Source organism: Erithacus rubecula, assembly GCF_903797595.1.
Source record: "Erithacus rubecula genome assembly, chromosome: 15".
NCBI lineage: Eukaryota > Metazoa > Chordata > Aves > Passeriformes > Muscicapidae > Erithacus > Erithacus rubecula.
The window spans coordinates 5,881,017-5,898,528 of NC_136667.1; the positions used below are offsets into that span (position 1 = coordinate 5,881,017).

A 17,512-nucleotide genomic window follows, 5' to 3' on the forward strand; every position below is an offset into this window, starting at 1 on the left:
TGTTCCCCCACGGCTGGACAGGGACGGCCGGGCCCGGCGCTCCTTCAGCCTCCAGGCGCCGGACAACCTCAGCTCTCCGGGAACAAGGTCCCGCACACCCGGGGGTCTCCAGTGTCACACCCCGGCCGGTGACAGCGGCACGCCCCGTCCTGGGCGCTGAGCTCCGGCCCCGCCGCCCCCAGATGCCGGTGCCGGTGCCGCCGCTCCCCGGCCGCCCCCGCCGGCGCCGCTCCCCGGTGTGGCCCCGCCCCGGCGCCGCCGCCAATGGAGCAGCGGGGCGGGGCGCGGGGCGCGCCCGGTGCCCGGCACGGGACGGGCTGGGACCCGCTCCGCTCTGCGCGGGGCCGCCGAGTCGCTGCGGTGCCGGTCCGGGTCCGGGTGCGGGTCCGTGCCGCCTCTCCTGGTCCCGCCGGTCCCGGTGCCCTGCCGATCTCGGTCCTGGTCCCGGTTCCGTTCCGCGCCGTGCTGCCAGCACCGGCACACAGGTAAGCTGCGGGGGTCGCGCACCTGCCCGCCCGCCCGCGGCGGTCCCGATCCTCCCCGGTACCGGTGTCACCGCGGGGCAGAGGCGGCTCGGGCTCGGGCGGACCGGCGGGACCTGCGGCGGGTCCCGGTGCCGGCAGCACAGCCCCGGCGATACACGTGGGCTGTAGCCGGCTCCGTGATCACCGGGCCGGGCGGCACCGGGCCGATCCGTGCCGGGGGCGGCGATGCGGAGAGCGGAGCCGGGCTGCCGGGGGATGCGGGGCGGCCGTACCGCACTGGAGCCCCTGCGGGACGTGCCCGGGCAAATCCCGGCTCGCTGCCGCCTTCCCCGGGCGGGCGGCGGGGGGCGCCGCGGGGTCCGGCCGCGGGGGCGGTGGGCGAGCCGCGCCGGGCCAGCGCTCGCCCACGGCCGGCACCGCGTGGGCGCTGACCCGAACCCGTCCCGCCGCCGGCCTCGCCTCGGCTGTTTCTCCAAAAACGAGCGGCTGCTAGATGCGTGGGTTGGTAGGTTTAGGTTGTGTATTAGGAGCAAGTTTTACCCCCGCCAAAGAACGTTTAGTCCCTCCACAGGCAGTAGTGAAGTCACCGTTTGGGAGATTTAATGCACGCGTGGGTTTGTGGTAGCCTAAGCAGTGCTGGGCTCCGTGGTCTCTGTGAGCTTTTACAGCTTCTGTGGTTCTCTGATTATTGTGGGAAGGTAGTGAAAGTTACTAAGAGTTAGGTGTGGAGCGAAAAACAGCTGGAAATGCAAAGTTTTAGAAGATTTGGAGGTGTTACTTGGTACCTGATAAGGCAGAGTGTGTGGTTCCGAGGTGGGCAGCTCTAATTTGGCACAAATCACTGGAAAGTGGGCATTGTGCCCTGGGGACTCCTGCTGTGTGCTAAAGAGGGGTGAGAACAACCCGGAGCACTTCCTCTCCCACCCGAGCACACGGTGCTTTCAATTAAAGCAAACACAAGTCCTCAGCCACTCCAGATAAAACAATTCGTGGGCAATTGTGTGCATAGAACCTGCAATCTGGGAAACCTGCTGATTTTCAAGCCACGTGGAAAGCCTCAGATTCCACCCTTTTTCCTCTTTTTTTTTTTTTTTTTTTCTTCTGTGAGAAGCCCTTTGCCCAAAGGAGTCTCACTTCTGCATGGATCTCCCGGGATGGTTTGTAGCACAAGGAGATGAGGAGACATTGGCTGGACCAGTGAGGGAATGGCTGAGCAGGAGACTGGAACTGGCTGTGGCCAACCATGAGGCATGCACTCATATTTTCCAGATAGCATTTTTTTCCCCCTGCTTTTCACTTGCAGTTCTTATTTAGGATTTCAGCTCTCTGTTCTTAGGTTTCAGTGTATACAAGTGTCTCATCTTGAGGCGTTGTGCTGCCTGGATGTGCCAGTCAGTCCTGCAGCAGAGTAGAAACCTCCTGTAATGTGTGTGCTGGCTCATGTGGTGACATGAAGAGTCACTGCTGGGCTGTGGGTGTCTGGGCACCTCCTGTCCCATGGCTGAAGGGGTCAGGGTCTGTGGCTGGGATGGGAAGCAGCCCACCCCATCTCCTTCTGTCCTGCCTGCATCCCTGCCAGCCCCCTCTGCCCCAGAAACTGCTGGGAAGATGGGGAGAACCAGCAGTACTGAAAGTTTCACTGATTACTTTAATTTTGTGCCCTTTCACTTACTATTTTCCTCACCCTTGTTTTCCTCCCAGAATCCTTTAGCTGAACACAAAAGAAATAGATTGGACTCCAATACTGTCTATTTTTTTTTTTTTTTAATTATACTTTCAGAGAGAAAAGACAATGGCTGGGGTGTAGTGTTGTCACAGGGTGAATGAACTGCAGCTCATGCTGTGGCACTGCTGGAACAATTTTGTCTCACGCAGTGAAACTCATTCAGGAGCTTGTGGTTTTGGTATCTTAAGGGCTGATGCAGTAAGGAGCCCATTCTTCTCTCCTGCTCAGGCAGGATGTCCCTTTAAGGCAATAAAAGAGCTCTTTAACAAATTAATGATGTTTTTAAGTTAGATCTCATGCATCTGGGACTGTTCTTCTTCCCCTCAACCTCTAACTACATTGATACTGTGTCTCATATATAATCATTGTTACCTTTTTCCCTTTATATTCCCCTATGGCAGATAAAATCTGTGGCTCTGGCAGTCTCAGGGAGACTCCACGTGCTTCCCAAAGAGGTGGGAGTTGTTGGTTTTGGCTTTTCCCTTAGCCTCAGTGAGACCAGTTGTCTCAGTCAAACATTAGGTGTTTCAAGGTTGCTGCCATACCAGGGCAGCACCAGGTGATTTAGATGGGTCCTTCACCTAAAAATCAAATATCTTGGGGCTGGTGGTGTTGGAATAAGAAGCACAAAGATCCCTCAGCTTTGAATTTCATTCCAGATATTCAGCAAGATGCTGTTTCCCTGTATTGCTGCAGCTGAGCAGCAGCAGAGCTGCGCTGTGCCCAGTATCCTGTGGCACGTTGGGTCTGGCTGTCTCCTCCATCCTGAGCAATTCCATCATCCTGGCAGATGTCCTTGTGCTTGGAGCAGCTCTGACACAGGATTCCTTTGGCCTGTGTAACTTTCTGTATTTGGCAAACTGCTTTAAACCGGGTTCTTGTGGGGAGGGGGCTTTGAGGGCATTGTCTCAGCTGCAGGCCCTCTGAAAGGCTGGGGAATTCTGTAAATATATGAGAGGAAGTGGCAAAGTTGTGTTCACAGGACAGTTTCACCAAAAACCTTGCCAGTTTGGATTTTGGGGGTTTTTTGTTTTTTTGGGGGGGGTGGGTTTTTTTGGTTTTTTGGTTTTTGGTTTTTGTTTTTTTTTGTTTGTTTTCTTTTTTTGTTGTTGTTGTTTATTGTTTCTTGGGTTTTTGTGGGGGTTTTTTAGGGTTTTTGTTTGTTTGTTTGATTTTTGTTTGGATTTTTTTTTTGGGGGGGGGGATTGTTTGTTTGTTTGTTTTGGTTTTTGGGGTTTTTTTGAGGTTTTTTTCACCAGTACTTTTTTCCTTGCATTATAGCCCTTTGGAGAACTGGTTAAAATCAGTCTTGCTGTCCATGCTCTGGTGTCTGGGCTTCTTTTCTGTTCTGTTTCATTCATCTCGTGCTGTCATTAGGAACAAAATCCTGAAGCACACTCAGACCAGAGCATCAGCAGTGCTGACCCACAGCAGGCACCTGCTGCCAGGGATAAGCTGAGCTCACCACAGGCCTGGGCTCAGACCCTGCCATGCTGCCCTCCCAGAGCACTTGGGTGACCCCTGCCTGGTGTGCCAGCCCCCCAAAAAGCTGTGTGTGATTCATCTGGGACCTGGCTCCCAACATTTTCTTTTCCCCCCTGCATTCAACCTGTAGCTGAATCCTGACACCAAACCCTGTACATCTCCTGGGGCAGTGACACTGGGCTCTCTCTTCACCACCTTCTGAGATGGTGACAACTCTTATTTATGCTGTCAGGAAGGTTTATGCTGGTTCTAAGCTGTGCCCCATGTCCCTCCTGAGGTGCTTGCAAGTTGGATTTAGTCCTTTCAGCTCCTCCTGGCCTGTCCCCCTGGGCTTGGCTGCTGATCCTTGTATCAGCCCATATGCAGAGCTACGTGAGGGTGACTCATGCACTGTGCTGCCTGGGCAGACCTCATCTCCCATGAATCTCGGGGGAGCCCAGCCAAGTGTCTGCTTCCAAAAGGCACCAGCGAGGGAGGGAGTGGTGGGATTAGGCAGAGCAGGCAGAAAAAGCCTGCAGAGGAATGCTGCTATGGGAGGGGAAGGAGCTGTGGGTGTCCTGTGGATGATCCCCCCCTCTGCTGCAAGAGCCTTGCAGGGTCTAGACATCTGGCTGAGCTTCCCTCCCAGAGGATGGCTCTGGTTCAAGTGCCAGGTTCTCCTAGGCAGTTCAGGCTATTCCTGATGGAATGTTCACTATTCCTGTATGAGTTACAGGAACACATCAGAAATGTTCACTATTCCTGATGGGTCTTAAGAACTTACTCCCAAGGCAGGTTGAACAGTTTCTCTACTGATTTTCTGTACAAGGTAATAGGAAAAGTAAAGTAGAGATTGGTCTCGTGAAAGCAGATTTTATTCCCTGTCTGTCATCATAGGAAGAACCCATCTGGAGTCTGTAGAAATAATCAGGCAGCCCCAAAACTCCAAATAAATTGCTCAGTTTTGCAGCTTCAGTCTGAACTGTTTGCTCTGAGATGCTGTGGTCCTGTGCTGTCCTTTGAGCCTCCTTTATCAGTGTGGCCCTGTGGCTCCTGGGCTGGTTCTGTTGTTACCTTCTGCTGAGCCATTAATGCACTCAGGAAGGCTCTGGAGGGTGTTTCAGAGGGAGCTGAGAGCTTGTTCTGCTGGTCCTCTGAGTTTGCTGTGAGTGATGCCATGCAGAGATGAAACACTCCTGGAGGAAGTGCCTGAGCAACTGCCCAGCTCCAGAGTGGAACAGCAGGACCACTGGGTGTGTGGATGTGTGCCCCTTTCTGTTGGGGGCCCCTTCTGTTAAAGGGACACATCAGCCACCAGCATTTGGTGCTGTCACACCAGTGCAGCCTCCTTGGCCAGATCTGGGCTGCTGGATCCTGAAGATGGGGCTTTTCTGGGGCCAAGCTCTCTGCTGATTGTCTCTGGTACCCAGAGCCATGGCTGGGGCTGGCACAATCCACTGGTGACCTGAGCAGTTAGTGGTCAGTACTCCAGTGCTGTAACTAAAATTTCATTTGCTGCAACAGAATGGGGCAGCTCATCACCAGCCTTGCTGGGAAGCCTGGGACTGATGGAGCCATGTGGGCAGGAATAACCTCCTGCCCAAGTCCCATCCATGGTGCTGAGCAGTGTCTGTGCTGTCCTGGCCAGGTGGAGATATCCACCCAGACATGGGCACACTGCTCATCCCAAGTGTGTTAGGGCTGGCTTTGATCCCTTTGCCTTCTCTCCCTCTTGTCCCCAAGCTCCCCTCTCCTTTTCAGCACCATGGCCTGCCAAGAGAGTGAGTACCTGGATGAACAGAAGAAATGTGTCCCCTGCAGAAAGTGCATGCCTGGGCAGGAGCTTTCCAAGGTAAATTGACTTCTCTGTAAGGAGCAGAAATCATCATGGGTGGCACAGCTGGGTTAATCCTTTGCCAGACTCCCGTCAGAAAAATGATCTTAGGGGGGAAGAGCTGAGACTTGGCAGGGTGGGATGGTGGATTGTTTCACCCTGGTAGAAGGGTGAGACAATGGAAGCAGGAGGTGGTGAGGGATTTGAGACAGCACAAGGAGCAACCTGTGATTTCCTTTTGACTGGTGTAATTCTAAATTTCCCCTGGTGTGCAGCCCCGAGCAAGGTCACACTGCATGGCTGGGCTGCACGTGGGTGCAGGGACTCTGCTGCAGTGGGTCCCAGACTGGCCTCAGTGGTGGGAGGCTTGGACTGGTGGGTTCCCCTGGTGGTTCCTCCTGGGGCAGGGTGCTGCTGGAGCTTTCCAGCACCCAGAGCACACCAGTGAGCCAGCTGGGCAGGAGACAGCGGGGTCTGAGCGTCTGCTGGGAGCTGCACTGGTGGCATCTGGGTTCTGTGTGGTGGCCCTGCCATCTTTTGCCCCCAAGAAGGGACACTGTTTCCCTCGGTACCACGGTGTCCCCTCGTGCCTTGCAGGACTGCGGGGATGGCAGCGGGGGGGACGCCCAGTGCGTGGCCTGCCCGCCCAGGAAGTTCAAGGACCGCTGGGGACACCACGGCTGCAAGCCCTGCCTGTCCTGTGCCCTCATCAACCGCCTCCAGAAGTCCAACTGCACTGCCACAGCTGATGCAGTGTGCGGGGAGTGCCTGCCAGGGTGAGAGGGGCTGGCCTGGGCACAGCCACTGGGACAGCAGGGAGGGGCTGGGCTTTATCTGAGATCACCCATGGGGATCCAGGAGGAGCCTGGTGATGCCTTTGTGAGGACACTGCTGATGACATGGAAGCCAGACCTGTATGCTGGGTCCTGTTGTAGCTCCAGAGAAGGGAACCTGAAGGCTCCCATGAATGAGCTGTGAAAGAGAACTTCCAGACTCATATTGTTCTGTACACACCAGGGTGGCTGAGCCATGGAGGATGAGGGGTTGTAGACCACGATGGTTGGTAGTCCCCCAAGAGGGGCTTTAAAGGGTTATTGAAATGAAATGGTGCTGCAGACACTGCTGTGAGCCTGGGACAGCAGCGAGTCAGGGCTCTGGTGTTTGAGCATCAGGTTTTCCTGGCCTGTGGGGAAATATTAATCATGAAAATCCATTTCAGCAGACACAGGGGTGGGAGGGCTGTTAGAAAGATGTTGCTTCTTGACAAATGGCTAGACATGAACAAGGAGGTGTGGTGTGGCTCCAGCCAGCCATGAGTTGTCTCACCCACCCTGTTGCTCCTGTTGCCAGGTGGGTAGGAGTGCAGGGTCAGCTGTCCCCCTCTGCTGTGGGATGGGGGCACAGCTGGCTGTGCTGGGAGCTCAGTGGGGACTGGACTGTGCTGAGCCTGTCTGTCTGTTGGCAGGTTTTACAGGAAGGCTCGGATCAGCGGGCAGCTGGAGTGGGAGTGCATCCCCTGCACCAAGCAGACTCCATCCTCTGAGCCACAGTGTAGGTGCCCCCACGCTGGTGGGGTCGGGGTTGGTGGTGTGGGCACAGGGGAGCTGAGCCCTGCTGGAGGAGGCACAGTCATGGCATGTGCCAGGGGTGGTCCAAGCCTCGGAGTTTGGCTCCAGCTCTTTGTGGATGATGTTTGCAGGTCGGTCCAGAACGAGCCTGGTGAAGGTTGCTGTCCCTACTGTACCACCACAGGACACAGCCCTTCTTGCACTGACCAGCAGTGCCCTGGTCATCATTGTCCTGGTGCTTCTGGCACTTTCCATCATCTACTGCAAGCGATTCTGGAAAAGCCAGTGCCAGAGAGGTGAGTTGGTGCTCTCCTTGCTGTGCCATTCACCTGTGCCTGTGGCCCCTTCTTTCTGTGTAGAGCATTGCTGCTTTCACAGCAGTGACCCAACTGCTTCCCAGCAGAGTAGACAGCTCATCCTGCTTCTCGTGCCTGCAGGACCTCTCGTGTGCTTTACCTGCCCAATGACACAGAGGAGCCTCCCTCCTTTTTAGGGCCATCAGGAGGAGAAGGGGGCTGTTTCACAGTCTGAACTGGCAATGCTCCTTCTGAGGTTTTTCTGGTTGGGTTGCTCTTGGCAGCAGAATGGAGAGGGCTGAAGGTTTGGTGGCCAGGGCTGGGGCAGGATGGCATCCAGCAGCATACCAGAGAACTACTGAGCTCCCAGCTCCTCACTGGCAGACATACCACAGGGCTGAGGACATGCTAGGGAAGCCAGCCAAACCTTTGCTCAGGCTGTTTCTCCTCTACCCTCAAAGTCTTCCTGAGGACTCAGAACTTCTCGGGCCAGCGAGCAACGTTCCCAACTGCAGCAGCACCTGGCAGGTTCCTGTGTGAGGAGCAGATGTCTGGACCCTGCTGCCTGGGTGTGAAGAATTTGAGCCCTTGCTACAGGCAGGCAGAAGGTACCTGCTCTTGCTGCCCTCCTGGGGAAGGGAGGGTGGTGCTGAGCTCCAGCTCACATGGTCCCAGGATGAGATGCTGTTAGACAGGGAGGATGCAGCTGGATGCTGAGCTTCACTGATCCCTGCTGGTTTCTGGTTCCAGGCCCCGTGGAAGCAGTGCAGTTCATTTCGGATGGGGAAGCCGTGGGTCTCCAGCTCCCCTCTCTCCAGCCAGAGATGGACTTGCCACCAGCCCTTGCAGTCAGCACTGCCTCCAAGGCCCAGCTGGGCAGGAGCCTCCTGGAAAGCCAGCCCCTCATCCGTGCCTCAGGCCACAGTGACTGTCTGGACGGGGTCCTGCTGCCCCCCACGCCCAGGCAGGGCCGGCCGGGCACGGCCGAGACGCTGGCCCCCCTCTCCTCCTGTGCCTCTGAGATGCAGCACAAGTGGCCACATGCACCCGTGGAGTGCACTGAGCTGGACCTGCAGAAGTTCTCCAGCCAGGCTGAGTTTGTGGGTGGTGAGCGGCTGGAGGATGCAGCGAGCCGGGCCATGAAGAGGATTCCAGCAGAGAGCTCTGGGGTGGTGCAGGAGGGGGCTCATCACTTGCCCACGGCCGAAATCCCACCTGGGGAGCAGCCAGTAAGTTCCTCCAGCCTCATCACTCCTCAGAACTACTTCCAATGGTCTAAGGCTCAGGAACAGAGGGTGGGCTTGATATAGGGGTAGGAACATGGACTGAGGTACTTCAATATGGAGTGGTAAGGCTGGAGGAGAAGCAGCATTCCCTGAGCATCTGTGACAGCCCTAGGAGCAGAGCCAGGCATTGCTGTTCTCAGCAGACTGCCACCAACCTTGGGGTCTTTGTCTTGGCAGGAGGATGATGCCCAGAGCCTCGTGACTCAGATCAGCAGCACGGCCAAAGGTAAGTGGCCTTCCAGTGTCACCTTTGTACTCCAAGTACGGGCATACCAGAGGCAGGTTCTTGGAAGGGAGCTCCTCCAGAAGCCCACCAGGGACTTAACTGGCTTGTGGCCTTTGCTGGTCCCCAGGGTGTATTTTCTGTGATGCTGCCTTGAGTGGCCTATGGGCAGGTGGCCCAGCTGTCACCAGTTACCAGCTTCCCCAGGACTGAGCCAGCTCCGTGTTGCTGAGCTCTAAAAGTGATATTGGAGGAGATGCCTGCCCTGGCAGGGCAGTCTTTGACCTGCTCAGCAGGGGCTGAGGCTGGAGGCTGGCTGTTCTCTCTGCCCTTTTCCTGTTTGGGCAGGATGGATACTAACCCATCTTCGCTGTGTTGCTGCTCCCAGGTCTCCCCATAGCAGAGCTGCCCCATTCCCTGGTGCAGTCACTCGCCTTCTTGTTGGACCCTTCCTTGAACGGCGTGAAGAACTTCAGCCACGTGGCGCTGGAGCTGGGGCTCACCCCGCAGCTGCTGGGCCGCATTTCGGGCTTCGAGCAGCTGGTGGCACAGCTGGGGCAGGCGGGGGGCGCGGTCACCGTCCCGCTGCTGGCGCGGGCGCTGCGGCGGCTCCAGCGCTTCGACGCCCTCCTGCTGCTGTGCGACCACTTCAGCACCGGCCCCGCGCCCGGCCGCCAGCGCTAGGGCAGGACCATGGGCACGGCGCCCTGCAGGACAGCACCCTGCAGGACAGCACCCTGCAGCCCTGTGCATGGTGTGGGACAGCACCCTGCAGGACAGCACCCTGCAGGACAGCACCCTGCAGGACAGCACCCTGCGGCCCTGTGCATGGTGTGGGACAGCACCCTGCAGGACAGCACCCTGCGGCCCTGTGCATGGTGTGGGACAGCACCCTGCAGCCCTGTAAATGCACTGCTACCTGAGGGACAGTGCCCTGCAGTCACATAGCCCCGCTGTGTGCACGGCAGCAGGACACAGAGATGGTCTCTGCATCACGGGATGGAAGGACACCACGGGGCGTCTCTGCGCTGGGGTTCCAGGAAGCACAGCTGTGCCTTTCCCTGCTCCAGGGGCTGTGACGCTTTGCCTGTCAGTGCTGTGCTGCCCGTGCTGTGGTGCTCTGGCTCTGCAGTGAGTCCTGCCCTGCCCTGCTGTTGCCATGGGGTCCATGGGCAGTGCCCTCCTATGAGCCCAGCCATCTCCTCCCTTCCATTCCTTCCTCTGGCCCATGCTCTGCTTTCCCAGGTGCCATTGCCATTTTCTCAGTTTACTTTTCTATTGCTTCTCTCCCTACGCACTGCAATTTCCTTGGCAGAGGACCTGACCATGGCTGATGTGCCAGGCTCCAGCCTTTCCCCTCTGTGCCACCCTGGCACCTTCCTCTCATGTCCATTTGTGGTGCAGTGTATCCTGCATGAGTTTTGGAATGATTCTTGGGATGAACTGATGTAAGTCCTCGTTGGGCTGTGGCTGTTGGCCATGGGCAGGTGCTGGCTCACCCCAGCCCTGTGGCTGTTCACTGCCCATTGTCTCCAAGGCTTCTCAAACCGTTGTGGTGGCACAGGGTGTCAGGGGCAGGGACACTGCACCATGAGTGGCAGCTGAGGGCTGAAACTGTGACTGTGGTCACAGGCAGCAATGATGTTCCTGTGCCAGCCACAGCAGGAGCTCATCCAGAAGCTCCTCCTCTTAAAATAATATTTTTCTTTTTTTTTTCCTGCCTAAAAATGGCCTGATTTCTCATTCCTGGGAGTTGCTACTGGGAAGGGGGAGCACCCTTCTGCTTGGTATTTCACCCTGGGGGATTTGTCACAACTTGCCACGGTGTTGCTGTCACCGGTCACCCTGATCTCAGTGTGGTACTGAGCTGGGGGGCTGCAGGCAGCTCCTCTTGGTCTGCCCTGGCCCCTGGGGCTGTGCTGGTGGCCGTGGCAGGAGCAGGGGCTGCAGGGCCACGTTCCTGGGCAGGGCAGAGCGCTGTGGGGGCGGCCAGGCACGCGGGGGCTGAGCAGCTGCAGTGGTGGCTCGGTGCTGCCAGCACAGGGCTGGGCTTCCATCCCTCTGAGCCACTCACTTGGGAGTTACACTCTGTGATCTTGGTGGTCCCTTCCAGCTCAGGATATTCTGTGATAAGTGTCACCCTGGCTGTGCCCAGACTCCCAGACAGCATCACTGGGCTGGTGCTGCTCTCTGCCTCTCTCTTTGTCCCTTGCTGCCGAGTTCTTTCTGCTGTCCCGCCTGTCACTGGGGGCTCAGGCCAAGCCAGTGCTGTGGTGGTCACCAGCAAGTGGCACTGTTACCCCACTGCCTGCTGCCCCCACCCTCGGCTGAGCCCACAGAGTTCTCCTTTATCTGACCACAGTACCTGAAAGGAGCGGGTGCCCTTCTAGGAAGGCAGATCTCCCCACACCCAGGGTAATAATAGCTGCTGCTGTTTCCCTGTTTAAAGATGTTGGGGCTTGAAAGCACCCAGGCTGTGCTCAGATAAGTGAAGGCATGGGCAGTTTCAGCTGGACCTGACATTTTACCTCACTGCTTGTTTCTTCCACAGTCAAGGTGGTTTTATGGCTCTTTGCTCCCCAAGACCCACAGCGTTGAGCCTTGTGCCATGTGGGCCAGGATTAGTCAGACTCTGCTAGGGAGAAGCCAGGAATGTTGCTGTAGCACACACAGCCTGGGGCCAGGGATTTCCTGTTTAAAGCTTTTCTGTGGCAGGGAGACTGCTGGGTTTAATCACCTCACAAAATCCAATAAATATTTAATCCCTCTGTGGACATAGTCATTTCCAGTGGGAAGGAAAATAACTTCACCCACTGCATCTGAGTAAGAGCCTCCCTGCAGCTCAGTTTGCTGGCCTTGGCTTTGAAGCTGGAACTGGACTGGACAGCTTGTCCTCTATGTTCTTGTGTCACCAGTGTGTGGTCACTTGGAGTGTGCAGAGCAGGGGCAGGATGGCAGAGCCCACTGCTGTCACAGGGCAGTGCCAGGAGCAAGAGATGGGCAGGAGGGGTTGTAGAATTAGTGCTGTGGTTAACAGGGACAGGTCACTGGCGTGTGCTGCAAATCTCTTCACATGCTGGGCAGCTCCATTGGTGTGCCAGGGTGGGCTCTGGGCCAAGCAAATGGAGTGAGGCTTTAGTTCATTTGTTGGGGGTTTTTTCTCACTTTTATGAAATCAACCCCTTCATAGCTTTTTAAGGTAAAGTTATTTTTCAGTTGTTTGATGTCTGAGCAATATTACAGTCAAAACTTAACCCCTGCCTGGAGGGTGCAGCTGGTTGGGTGTGTGCTGTGCTGTGTAGGGGTGTGTAGGGTGGTGTGTGCCATGCCACAGCTCCTGCCCCCCCTGCTGCTGCCCCTCAGGCCTGGCTGTGCTACAGGCTGTGCTGCCTCAGCACTGGCTGGCAAGGACTGGTTCTGTGTGTGTTTGAACTGTTGTGGGTTCTCACACGTGCTGTCAGTGCTAGTCACAGTGGCTGGTGCTCCAGCAGGGCTGGGCTCTGCACAGGAGCATTGCAGGACGTGGCTTTTCAGCAGTGAGCCTCCCCCAGCTCCCAGCCAAGGGCTGCTCCCCCCTCTCACTGTGCTCATCACCTGCCTTCAGCTGTGCTGACAAAACCAGCTGTGTTTACAGGCCAAAAGTTCAACAAGTAGCCTTTAGTCCTCCTTAAGACCCTTTGGCCAGACAGAGCCCTCAGGGAACCATGAGAGCCTTGAAAACAGGGATAACACTGTGACTTGGACATCAGAACTGTGATCCCTGAGCAGGGACCTGCCTCAGTGGGGAGCCAATGGACTTGATACTTGACTTTTGTTTTTTAATAGTGTTTTCAACATAACACATGGAATGTAAGGTAGGGAAATTCCTATAGTGCTGGATCTCCTGTCACAGCCTCGGGAAGCCTTTTGTGCCAAGCTGGCATGGCTTGCAGAGAGGTGAAAAATCAAATAACTCTGCATCTGTGCAAACTTGAGCTAGGACTGAACAGTGGAAACACTCCAGTGAATGGGGTTATTTTTTTTACAAGTGATTGGTTTCCACACCAGTCTTGCCTGGAAGTCTGATTTGAAGAGGAATTTGTATGATAAGTTTAAATCCAGCCCTGTTCTGGGAAGCTCTTAAGCATAGACTTAAAATAGGCACATACTTCACTGTTGTTAAAGTGTTTATTCTGGTGAACAATTGGTGAACATCCCTCGGGTGCTGTTGCTAAACAGGGGGCTCATCAGAGCTGTCCCTCCAATGTATTTTACAGAAATAAGCAATACAGATGAAAACTTGGTGTTACTGACCTGGGCACACTTCTTGGAAGAGTCTGCAAGTGTTGGGGGCTGACACCCTCTCTGTGTTTGATTAGTTTAACACTTCAGACTCTGGTGCTTTAAAAAAAAAAAAATCACTACATTTCTGTAGCCATGATTTACCCAAGGGAATACATGTTGTTTTTTATGGTAGATGTTATTTTTCTTTAAGGTTACGAATAGGTTATTTATATTTTTGTAAGTTCTGCACCGTTACCATTTGTAATTCTGCTGTAGCGTTGTTTCTGTTGGGTTTGGGGTGTTGTCTGTGTTCAAATCAAGCAGAAGTTGAAGCTCCTGCCCCCTGTTATTGGAAGAGGGGGTTGGTTCCTCACATTCCTCCAGACCTGGTGCTCTTGAGTGATGTGTGTTTGTAGCTCAATAAATTTTGGAACCAGACACGGTGACGCTTGGTGAGTTTTGATTCCTCTCTGTGTTGCTGTGGGCCCCTGCCCTGAGGCTGCAGGGCCAGTGGGGGCTGTCTGGGAGGAAGAAGAAGAAAAAGAAGGTGCTGTCTGGCAGGGCAGGCAGCTCTTCTCAGAGATGCTGAATCGGCCAAGGTGCTCAGCTTCATCCCCTGCTGTGGGAATGGGCAGGAGGGCTGGGCGAGTGCTGCAGGATGGGGTGGCCATGGTCCTGGTCCTGGTCCTGGTCCTGTTCCCTCAGGGCCCCCCAGGGTGCCTGCCCCACCACAAGCATCAGCTTTCACATTCCCCAGAGTGGCCAAGTCTCAGCTGTGGTTCACTGCATGGTGGGCATGGGGGAGGCAGAGACCCCTAAACAATACCCAAGGAACTCCCATTCCCAAAGCTTCCCTGAGGAACAGTTGCTGTTTAAGCTCTGTAATTACTGGGCTTGTTAAGCCTATTCATGTCCTTTTCCTGGTATGTTTAAAATAATTATTAGCATGAGGGATGTTTTCTGTTCTAATTAAAGCTATGATACTTGTCCAAACTCTGGCAGGCTCTCTGAGTGCTTGCAGTTCTGCAGCTCATCCTGTGTGTGAGGATCCCCATGCAGTGCTGTGTCTGCAGCCCTGCTGCCTCTGTCCTGCCACAGGAACAGCTGTGGACAGCACAGCCTCTGGAGCAAGAACCCAGAAGAAACACTCACCCACCACCAAACACAAAGTCATGGAGTGGTGGAGGTGCTCAGCATCCCCAGTTTCCAAAGAAGCCTTTTCTGTGGAGCATGTGGGTGCCTGGATGTTGTCACAGATGCTGTACCTGGTGCAGCCCAGGTGTTCTGGTGCCCCAGTCTCACCACAGTGTGTAAGGGTGATGATCCCCTGTCTCCCAAGGCAGAAGGTGTGGGCAGGGTGCTGTGTCCCTCCATGGGTGACCTGAGCCCAAAGCTCTGCCCATCACTTGGCTGAGGCCACTGGCACTGCAGGAGGAGAGAGCCAGAGGTGTCTGTTGGGAGAGCAGCTTCCTGCATGCTTTTGGGATGGGGATTCAATGTCTGCCATGCCTTACCTTCAAGAGATGCCTGGCCCTGGGGTTGTAACCATCTGACTCTGCATTCTCAGGTGCTGGACCTGGGGATGGGTTTGGCCACACCTCGGGTCTGTTCTGGAACAGGGGTGCCCCTCCCATGCAGAGCAGATGCTCCCACCCAAGGCAGGAACTCCCAGGGATCAAGAGGTTTACACCCCCTCTGCTCCTCACCTCAGACTGCTTGTGTTGTCTGGTCTTGCCTGGTTTTGGCTGCAGCCCAAGGAGTGATGATAAATCAGTCGTGTTCCCCTCAAAGTACTGGGGACTCTCATGCTCCCCTCTGGGATAAGAGGAAGCTCCTGTGAAGCAGGACATGTTCCATGTGAGCAGACAAGTGTGTGGGTGAGGACCCACTCCTTGGTGCTCAGAGCAAGGCTGGCTCCTGCTGCAGCCTCACCACCCTTCACAGGGAGCTTGGCAGCAGCTCAGGGTGCTGAGGTGCCCTGTCCTTACCTCAGCTGCCTCCAGCAGGAACATCTCCAGCTGGGATGCAGAGCTGTGCAGAGGCACTCACAGCTTGGCCAGCCTCCAGCCACAGGGGGAATGCCAGGGAATGCTGTTTGGCCCACAGCAGGCACACACACTGGGTCTTCTCCTGAGCTGTGTCTGGAGCAGGAAGGCAGACATCTGTCCTGAGCACAGCCAGCAGCTCTGCTGAGACACAGGTTCCTGAGCAATGGGGTTTTGCTTTAAAGGACCCAAGTGAACTGTGTGGGGTGTGGATGGCTCACCTGCACACCCTGAAATGTTCCTGCAGAGTACAGAGCACATTGCACCCTGCTCTTGTTGGACAGGGACACCTGAGCAGAGCTTATCTCAGACCTGCTGAGGTGAGACTGCAGTCAGGGGAGGTCTTTGCATCCTTCTCACAGGAGACCCCACTCTGAGGCCATGTCCTTGTCCCCATGAGCCCTGGTGTAAAGGGGAGCTGCTGGAGGGGGCTGGCAGGGTGAGGAGGTGTTCCCACTAAGGAAGTGTTCCAAGGGGGATCCTGCTTGGAATCAGATTAATTAATGTGCTAACAAGGACTGCATGGTCTGTGGACAGTGAAGTCAGAGGAGCTTTCTAAGATCTCCCTTGTGTGCAGGCTCTGGAGATACAGAGCAAGAGTTTTCACAGTTGCACTTTTTACTAAAGCCCTGTGGTTGCTTTGTGCTGAGCTGACCTGGATTAAGAACAGTGTTTTGTTAAAACACTGACTGAAATTCTGCCCTTTTCCATGCAGGAGAGGGTAAGCACACAGTACCTAGGGGAGTCTGAGCTGCAGCATTTACTGAGAAAAGGGCAGGAGTGACACCCCCAGCTCTGGGATGCCTTGGCAAACAGCTCCTCTGCTTTCACACTTCATTTCCTTGCCTAAGCCTGACCAGGATGCTCACCCGTAAAGAAACCTGAAACACCTGCCCTCCATGTGCCCCTGGCCCCTGAACAGGGGCTGGGGAGAGAGGCAGAGAAACTTCCATTGCTAAAATTGAAGACTGAAATTTGCTAAAGACATGAATTTCCATACTCAAGCTCCTTTCCTTCTGCACTTTCTTCCCCCACAGATGGTGTTTTCACCATTTCTTCTCTGATTTTCTCATTCTGTATTTCCCCCAGGCTCCTCCTGTACACTCACTTCTTACCTCACTGTGTTTCTGCAGGACATGAGGGCAATCTCAAGCAAAGGAAAACACATTTTGCAGCACATGGCTGAATTGGATGTGTTTGCCAGGAGCCAGAAATCTATTGTTGTTCTGTCTTCCACACTCACCTTCCTTCCAACCTGTCAGCTCACTCACAGGGGCTTTAGAAAAGCTTCTCAGTGCATGTTTGGGGCACAGAGTCCAAGGCTGCTGGGTGCCTGTGCAGGGAGTGCCACAGCCTTGGTTGGTGGGCAAAAGAGCCACCAGACTCTGAGGAACTGGGCAGAATGCTTGGGGGAACATTAATTAAAGCAAATATTTTCTTTTTATTGGCAGCAGATGTTCATTTTTAAGGTGAAACAAATCTAGCTCCAATCCTAAAGCTCTGCTGGAGGCAAAATAAGAGCACTGTCTTTGGAACAACCTGATGCCAAGAATTATTATCATTCAAAAATCCATTATTATCCCAAAAGAAATTCCTATATTCTTGCCCTGAGTCCTGGTAGTAAATGAGATTTTTTTTGAGCATGGTCAGGCTGTTTCTCTGTGACAATGAATGGGATTTGATAGCCTGGGCCCTGGGCTAGTTTGCCTTCCAATGCAGCTGCACTAGGGATGCAATTTTAGCAAAACAGACCAGCACAGACAGAAATGAAATGGGGAAAGGCTCCTGTTCCCACTTTGTATGGGATGGGGAGCAGAGAAGATGTTAGCAATGCTCAACACTGCAGGTAGGAAAACAGGACACTTGTCCTGCCTTCCCCCTCAATCCCTCCTTCCTTCACAGTGAGCAGGAGAAACAAAGGCAAAACAAACCATTTGACAACTTGGCTTCACAAAGAAGCTGAGAATTATTCAAGTGGTGAAGATGTTCCCATTTATAGCTGAGATGCCTGAATATACTGCTAAAAATCCATGGTCTTTATTAGCTCTGTTAATCATAACAGTTCCCCTGGAGAATCAATAACCCTACATCCTCCCCTGCAAGCTGTGCAAGACAGCAAAATACTTATATTCTCCTGAATGGAAGGTAAATTAAGGCTAGTTAGTGCAATTCCATTAAATAGAACACAGGCTGTGTCAAATTCAATAAAGGGGGAAAAATTACATCCTGCCAAAGAAACGTGAACATAAAGAGGAAAGGGACAATACATTAAATACTTTATTTGGAGTGCAGCCACTGCCATCTCCATGAGGGAACAGTCAG

General features: G+C 54.5%; 1 protein-coding gene across 1 annotated transcript; it reads left to right on the forward strand.

Annotated features, from left to right (window-relative positions):
- Nucleotides 1-256: 256 nt before the first annotated feature.
- Nucleotides 257-13,583, forward strand: EDA2R (ectodysplasin A2 receptor). Its single transcript, XM_079319230.1, has 10 exons — nt 257-485; nt 5,419-5,527; nt 6,107-6,285; nt 6,975-7,060; nt 7,209-7,373; nt 7,835-7,981; nt 8,124-8,602; nt 8,837-8,885; nt 9,271-9,579; nt 9,772-13,583. The coding sequence occupies exons 1-9, from the start codon at nt 265-267 to the stop codon at nt 9,564-9,566; spliced, it is 1,731 nt and encodes a 576-aa protein (XP_079175356.1). The 5' UTR covers nt 257-264; the 3' UTR covers nt 9,567-9,579; nt 9,772-13,583.
- Nucleotides 13,584-17,512: the final 3,929 nt, after the last annotated feature.